The following is an 8,213-nucleotide window of genomic DNA, read 5'->3' on the forward strand; positions in this document are numbered from 1 at the left end:
TTCATATGAAAGAGTTCTTGGCACATTGTAAGTCCTCAAGTAATGCTGGCTATTATTATTATTACAAATAGAAATAGACACTAGTGTTAAATAGGGAGGGATCTCTGCATGGGGAACATTTTTAAAAGTAATCAAGTGATAAATGAATTGAAAATATTTGTCTTATAACAACTTTTGCTTCCCTACAGAACATCCTTACTGATTCGTGCTTAAATTAATATTTTTGTTGTTGTCACTGCTGTCAAGTCAGCTCCTGACTCATAGTCACTTCATGCACAACAGGATCAGACCCTTGGGATCCACAGGGTTCTCACTGGCTGATTTTTGAGTAGATAGCCAGGCCTTTCTTCCTAGTACTTCTTAGTCTGGACCCTCCACTGAAACTTGTTCAGCATCATAGCAACACACAAGCCTCCACTGACAGATGGCTGGTGACTACACATGAGGGGTATCAGCCAGGAATGGAACCTGGGTCTCTCGCATGAAAGGCAAGAATTAAATTAAATAAACATTTTAGAAGTCATTACCTTTTGTGGAGATCTTGGAACAAAGCTTTTCCTAACGTCTTTGAACATGGATTTGAACTCTTGCAACTTTGTTGCTTATTAGGAAGCTTAAAAATCTACACTGGGCATTCTTTGGATGCAGACCGTTGGGTGTCGGCTTGTATAAAGTTGTACAGGCAACCGCACTGGTGGATGCTGTTCAGCAAACATCAGGCAGAGCAAAGGCACATCTTTTGGGCCGTGTTCCCGCCAGGATGTAAAACCAGGAGTGTAATACCAGTGAACGTGGGACATGCCCTGTGATGGTGATCTTTTTTTTTTTTTTAATAGAGTTTCAAAGCTTACTTTGTGTTTTGTGTGCAGCTTTTCTACTTTTGTATTTAAGGCAAGGGATGTGAGTAGTTGTCAGATATTTTCAGTGATTCAACCTTGAAACAACTATTTCCTCTCATTCCTCTTTCAAACTTACGGATCACTTTAATTGACGAGTATCCAGAAACTGTACGGGAAATGATGAAAGAAAATACTGTTGTTATTTGCAACTATATATATATATTTCTCAAAACTGTGCAAACAAAACGAAGTACATAAATAAATTGAATCTTGGGAGCGATATAAGGTTACAGTCATCATCTATATCCTCCCAATATGCGTTTTACGCAAAATAGACTCAACTGTCTGATAGACTCACTCGAGAAAGAGAGAGCAAGAATAAAAACATATAAATAATATTGTAACAAACACCTATATTTCAGCCACTCCAATGAATAAATGTTAACAATTTGTTATATTTGTTTTCAGCCTGTGTCCCTGCACCTGTTGGAGATGGGAGTGGGGGACACTTGCCTTTCCCCTTAATGTTTTATTACAGATAAAAACAAGGACTTGTTAAACCTAACTCCTAGTCCTAATTTCTTCCTCTATTCATAGAGGGAATTACCCTCATGAGTTTAGTCAGTCTCTCTCTCTCTCTCTCCACACACACACAACACTCACATACGTACATACACATAGGATACAGACATTAAAATTATAAAGATTGTTGTGTATTTGAACTGTAAACTATATGCTAATGAAACAGTCACTTTTATCCATTTTATATACCGGGGTTTTACATAAGAATTCACTTGAGGACAAAAGTCCTTTGCTTAGAAAATCGGCAGAGCCCTGGGCTACAGCACCTCTGAGACTCAACTCAGTCTGTGTCGCTTTGGGGCCCCTTCTCTTACTCATTCCTGTTCTCCCTGTTCCTGTCTTTCTCCCTGAGTGTCCTGAACTCAAACATCACCCTTTTTGGAAAACATCCACAGTGTCCTCCCCATGCACCTGTTCTCAGCAGCCGGTGTCTTGGAAAACTCAAGCATCCCCCGCAAGACTTCTCCTTAGCTCTGCTTGGTAGCTGTCCAGGAGGGGACTTCCTGATTTACACAGCAGGTTCTGTTCCTTTAAGACACCACCAGAATAATCATAATGGGTCTCCCAAGAAAGGCCTTTGTAAAAGCTCTTTCAGTCTAATACAGAAGAAGCAAGATGGCCCTAGTTGTGCAAAACCTTTCTCTCTACCTCAAGCCCTTTTGGAAAGAAGGGATCTGAAAAATATGGCTGTAGAAACTATCCTCCTTCCAAGATGAAGTTAAATATCTTATCAGGGATTTTTCAAAGTGCTATGCGATGTGCTATGCCAGCTGCCAGCCAAACCCTTGCATTCCCTCCACATTTAAGCTCACGGAACACAGGGAGTTGCAAAGCTCCAAGGGAAGGGTGAGACCTGAGGAGCGCAGCTTCTCACTGGTTGATGGGCACTGGGAGGACAGAAGGACAATGGCAAGGTGACAAGAGAACCTGAGTGCTCCAAAAACATGGCCACATCTCTAACTGAAAACATTTGCAGGTTTACTTACTCAGGCAATAGAGAAAGAGACCCAGAAAGAGAGTTCAGTTTCAAATCTGGCTCTGAATTGGAAAGGGATAAACCCGAGCTGGCAAAAGCTAACACCACAAATCACCATCTATAAATTTGCTTTTAAAAAATATTATTAGGGGAATTCTGCTGATGAGGACAAATAGGAATGTTTGCTCAGCTCATTTAATCTTGGTCCACGTCTGCCCGGTCTGCCAGAGATGCATTTATTTGGTATGCTCATGGTCAGTTTGTGGTCTCTTAAACATTTCCCCCCCTATTGTTTAATGTGTCTCATGTGTGGACAGTGTTGCTTCCCATCCAACAGACACATCTCACTGCAAAGCATGTGGGGTTGGCAGTGTCTGCTCTGAGCTTACCTGCCATTCCACCCCTGGTACCTCCCTCTAATCAGCCCACTGGAGTTACCTTCGAAAGTCACCGGGCTCCAGGCTCCCTCAGTCTGAGTGACGAAATAGGCATTTTTAGTATTTGCTAAAAGGATTGTGGAGAAGGTGAAGTCCCAGCAGGAATCCTAAGCAGTAACTGCATCTTGTTGTCTCAGGTTAATCATGTACCTAATTTGCTGATTATTGACTTGTTCTTGCAAAGGATTTTCCTTGGCTTGACATATCAGTAACAATCAGTGATGAACTGTCAAGCAAACTTGCTCACAGCCTTAACCACCCAAGATCCTAACTTGTAGCGGCAACCTCTCAGATTTCCTTTGATGCCTAGCACTGTAGCCAGGTCAGATTATCTTTTTTTTACCCCAGTCTGATCTGTTTTCTTTCTTGAACTGGACTTGAGAAAATCTGACAGTTTGTAGGATTTCGAATATTTGGCAAGATGCACTAGACTTCCATACATACTCCATCCCCGCAAGAATTCAAGAGTTGGTGGGCTAAGAACGGCTTGGTTTCACTTTTTTTTTTGGTCTGTGTTTTAAAAAATGCAATGCAGGGTGTCAAAATGCTGTGCTAAAAACACAGTATAATATCTAGTATCTTTCAAACAGAGAAAGAGTAAAAAAATGATCATACCCAGTTTATGCAAGGGTTCAAGTAATAAAATGGAGATGTAAAAACTGCTGCTGGTGGGTAAGGGTATAAAAAGAAAAAACAAATGTTGCCATCAAATTGATTTGGACTCATGGCAATCCAGTGTGTTGCAGAGTAGAACTGTGCTCCATACAGTTTCATGGCTGTGACCTTTCAGAAGTAGATTGCCTCAACTTTCTTCTGAGGCACCTTTGGGTTGGTTTGAGCTGCCAATCTTCTGGTTAGTAGCTGAGTGCTTCACCATTTGCACCACTCAGGGACTCCAGGATAGGAGTATAGGCAGTGTAAATGGTGCAATATTTTAGAAGGACAATATGATAATATGTGTAAAATCCTTCAAAGTTTATTTTCAGGAAAAGAATAAGGAGGCACACAAAGACTAGCCACTAGCACAGGTATGACAACATTGAACATGTAAGCCATTAAGGCTGTTCACTGATATTTCTGGTGGTCCTCTTTCCAGGGACATGATAAGGTTTTATGTCCTACCCCACTGAAGTTAGTATTTGATTGGCGTTTGTCAATAAGAGGAGGGCTTAGCTGAAGACTTCCAAGCAGAAGCGTTTAGGAATTGGTACACAGTTCTTCACCTTCATCTTGCCTTACTTCAGGGAACTGGTGATGGTTCTGATAGGTCTGTGACCTTGAGTGATGTGGACATTGAGCAAAATCCTTGTTAACCCAAGATGAACATGTGAAGCAGGGTTTCCTAACCTCACCTCTATTGACATTTTAGGCTGGAAAATTTTTTGTTGTTGGAGGCTGGCTTCTGTATTATAGGATGCTTAGCAGCATCCCTGGCCTCTACCCACTAGATACCAGTAGTATCCCAACCAAAAATTGTGACAACCAAAAATGTCCCCAGGGTCGGGGTGGGGAAGAAAAATCACCCCTGCTGAGAGTCACTGAAGCAGAGTAAACAAGAAATAAACCTTGTCATTTTAAGCGACTAAGATTCTGAGGTTATTCTGTGGTAGCTGATATGGTTTGTGATAGCAGAAACAATATATAAACATTTAGCAAAAGAGAATTGCTTCAAATTAAGGGTGCTTTTATTCTTCCTTTTGCTTCTCTGTGTTTTTAAGCTTCTCTGTAATGAAAACATAGTGTGTTTTTAATAAGAAAAAACCCTGCCCTGAGTATTAATTTTTATCTTAAAAAGCTATATTTACATGACTACCTACATATATACAGTATTTGCTAGGGTCATTCAGAATTTCTAAGTACAATGAAACACTTGTATATAATGATATCTTTATATCGTGCTTTTGTTCTCATTGTTAAATTACAACAACACTGTGAGGTAAGTATGATAGATAGACAAGGAAACTGAGGCAAAGAGCAGCTAACGGACATGCCCAAGGTCACCTGGTTAATATGTAGAAGGGTCTACATTCTGAATTTCTTTCTCCAGTTATAGGCACTATGCCATATTGCCTCTGTATCTCTGTCAAAAGCCAGTTTCAAAAAATCAACTGGGACAGACTCTTGATTCTTGGGAAATTTAAGCAGGTAAGAAAAGATTCTCCTCTGTATTTAATATCCTTGTCCAAGGATACCAAACCTTGTAGGCTCTTGGTTAGAGTTTGATACTCAATAAAACTTAAGCATAGCTATCTCATGCAACACAGCCAATAGAATTTCATATTCTGCCCACTGCCCCCCTCCCCCGGCCCTTCTATCTCTTTTTCTCTTTCCAGCTCAAACAAGTCACCTTGGCTAGTCCGCCAATCCCCATAGAACTCATGTTCCTTGATAGGATATGCCAATAGAAATGAGAAATTCTATAATGGTTCAGGACGTTAGTTAGTCACCTATCCCTGCAATGAACTAAGCACTGTCTCCTGGAGGAAATGTAGCTCATCAAATGGACATGAATGCATGTAATGACAGAGAATGTATGTGAGACTGTGCAGAGAGTCTATTTTTTTTAAAGAAGTGCCCCTGTATTGTACTTGTCTTGTGCATTTCTAAGCATCTGTACTGTGCCTCACTTACTTGACCCCCCCAGCACACACTGAACTCTCAAATTGGCAGCTGGACTGAAACCCAAGCTCTCATCAGCCCATACCTATTCATTTCCCTTCCCTTCAAATATGTGATGGTACCATCCCTGGAGCAAAGCTATTTTGAGAGGACTATCACTAGAACAATCACAGGCTTGGCAGGAGATGGACAGTACAGTGTAGTCACAAAAGGAGAAAAGACATTGTCATTGAGGATTTGAGTCCTGAATGTCAGAACAGCAGGGAGACCGGGTATAGTATGTTCCCGCCTGCTGTCCACTATCACTCAGTTGCAGAGAGTTACTGACTTGACTTGCCACGATCATTGGTTTTCCATGAATCAAGTTGCTCAGAGCACACAACGCACCGTGGATAACAGTGCTTTGGAACAATGTGGGAAAGAAGCATTTCCCCAGCAAATCTCCTTGCATCCAACTGGCTGAGAGAAAAGTTATGCTCAGCTGTGCCCAGAGGCATGTTCATACTCCTTCGAATAATGCCAATAAGCAGATTTCACCACTGGAAATTCTCTTCTATGCTACAGTAGAGTCAGTGGAGCTTGAAGGTCAAGGAGACCACCTAGCAATTTGCATAACTTCCCAGAGCAGCATCCTGCCTCTTGCTAAGAGCTGCAGAAATGCCTTCGGGACTCCTTTCAGCTGAATTTCTCTCTTTCTCTTGATGGGAATCTCTTTGAACAGCAGATGTGATTTCTGTACCAGAAGTTCTGTTTGGTAAGGGGCTGTGCTACCTCATCTCTGGATATACAGTGCCTCATCCAATAAATATTTTTCTGGATGGATGGATGGAGGACTCATTGATAACCAGTTTATGTATTGATCCCTATAGCGTGGGCTGTGCATGGTAATAAAAATTTACATACCTCTCCCTGTTCAAAAAAGAAATGATCCTTTTAGGACTTGTATCGATCACTTCAGACAGTAAAGGTGGGATTGCAAATCAGTTTCATCTTGGGAGTCAACACTGGTCAATTGGTAGTGGCTGCCTTGAGAGTTATGGTGGAGACATTTGTGCACTGGGCTCAGTGAGGAAAAAGTGCTGTCATCGATTAGCAATGTCTGGGTCATGAGCCAGAGACAGAAAACACCTTGCATTTACCAATGTTTTTAAAGCTTCAAATTCCTTAAATTAAATTTTCTAGATGAATACTTTCCTAACACATTTTAAGGTCAACTTTGGCTGGATATAATGGGCAATTATAGGTGTTTTTTCTCTATTGGTGGATTTTCCCAACGTACTTGCTGGATTTGTGGAAAAACGGGAAAATCCCACTTGCTTTTTCTCAGAATATGTAATTCTTCTTGGAAAAGAAACCTAATCTAAGTAGGTGTTAATTCACCCTCAAGTGATACATATAATATAACTTCTACCAGGTCAAATTAAAGGAGGAATGAGAGGAAAAAACAATGAAGTTCTTAAAATAATCCAATACCATCAATCCCAACACTGTGAATAATATCACTTCCACAGTGCTAAGAATTTCCTAAGAAACTTAGTACAGGGGAGAACTGGTTAGCCACAGAAAAATAGCTGCTGAATTTTGCTTTAAGTTCTATCACTCTTTTCATATACTACGGAATATTTCCTAGTGATAGTGCAGGAAATTAATCCAATAACCAGAACGCCTGAACGGAAAGTGCCTAAGAATTAACCTCCAGGCCTAGCAAAGCTGACTTCATTGGGTAGGGATGTTACCTTTTATTTTTTTGAGATATAATTCACATAAAAATTCAGTGATTTTTAGTATATTCACTATATTGTGCAACCATCACCACTAATTCCAGAACATTTCCATCATCCCAAAGAATAGACTTTGTAACTATTCACAGTCACTCCTTATACCCCTACCCTGCCCCATCCTCTGGAAACCACTAATCTACTTCCTACTTCCCATCTCTATGGATTTTCTATTCTAGACATTTCATACAAATGGAATGATACAATATGTGACCTTATGTGTCTCATTCCTTTCAATTAGCATAATGTTTCTAAGGTTCATCCATGCCGTAGCATCTATTAGAACTTCATTCCTTTTTATGGTTGAATAATATTTTATTGTATGGATATACCACATTTTGTTTATTCATTTCCAGTTGATAGACATTTGGATTGTTTCCACTTTTTGGCTACTGTTAATAATACTGCTATAAACACTGCTGTACAAGCATTTGTTAGAGTTTCTGTTTTCAGTTCTTTTGGAGATACACCTAGAAGTGGAATTGCCGGGTCACTTGGTAACTTCATGTTTAACTTTTTGAGGAACTGCCAAACTGTTTTTCACAGGGGCTGCATCATTTTACAATCCCACCAGCAATGTATGAGGGTTCCAATTTTTCCACATTCTCGCCAAGACTTGTTATTGTCTGTCTTTTTTATTACAGCCATTCTAGGGGGTGTGAAGTGGTATCTCATTGTGAGGATGTTACCTTTTTTAAAAAAATTCATGGTTACAACAAGCGTGGTCATACCTGGGCATGAGATGGTGGAAGTCCCCTTCTTATGTAAACACCAAAGAGAGCATCCTTCCCAAGGGAAATGTTGAACTTTAAGAACTGGGGCTGACTGATGTGAATCTGTGACCTCCAAAACACCCCTGGTGGGACTTCTTGAGTCACCCGCCGACCAACTTCTGCTTCGCCACTGTCTATGCTGCTGTTTTTCAATGACCAGGGCACTGGAAAACAGAAATAAACATCGTCAGTCACATTCGTATATATTA

At 40.5% G+C, this 8,213-nt stretch overlaps 1 protein-coding gene across 5 annotated transcripts in view; it reads right to left on the bottom strand.

Moving 5' to 3' along the window:
* TENM2 (teneurin transmembrane protein 2) overlaps nt 1–8,213 on the bottom strand; it is a 1,072,759-nt gene that overhangs the window by 202,857 nt on the left and 861,689 nt on the right. For all 5 annotated transcript variants that reach the window (XM_012560118.1, XM_004371224.1, XM_012560117.1 and 2 more), the window contains one exon: nt 7,963–8,168. In XM_012560118.1, the coding sequence (XP_012415572.1) occupies nt 7,963–8,168 (206 nt within the window). The remainder of the gene's footprint in view (nt 1–7,962; nt 8,169–8,213) is intronic.

The sequence above is a fragment of the Trichechus manatus genome, unplaced genomic scaffold (assembly GCF_000243295.1).
Source record: "Trichechus manatus latirostris isolate Lorelei unplaced genomic scaffold, TriManLat1.0 scaffold00011, whole genome shotgun sequence".
Classification (NCBI taxonomy): Eukaryota; Metazoa; Chordata; class Mammalia; order Sirenia; family Trichechidae; genus Trichechus; species Trichechus manatus.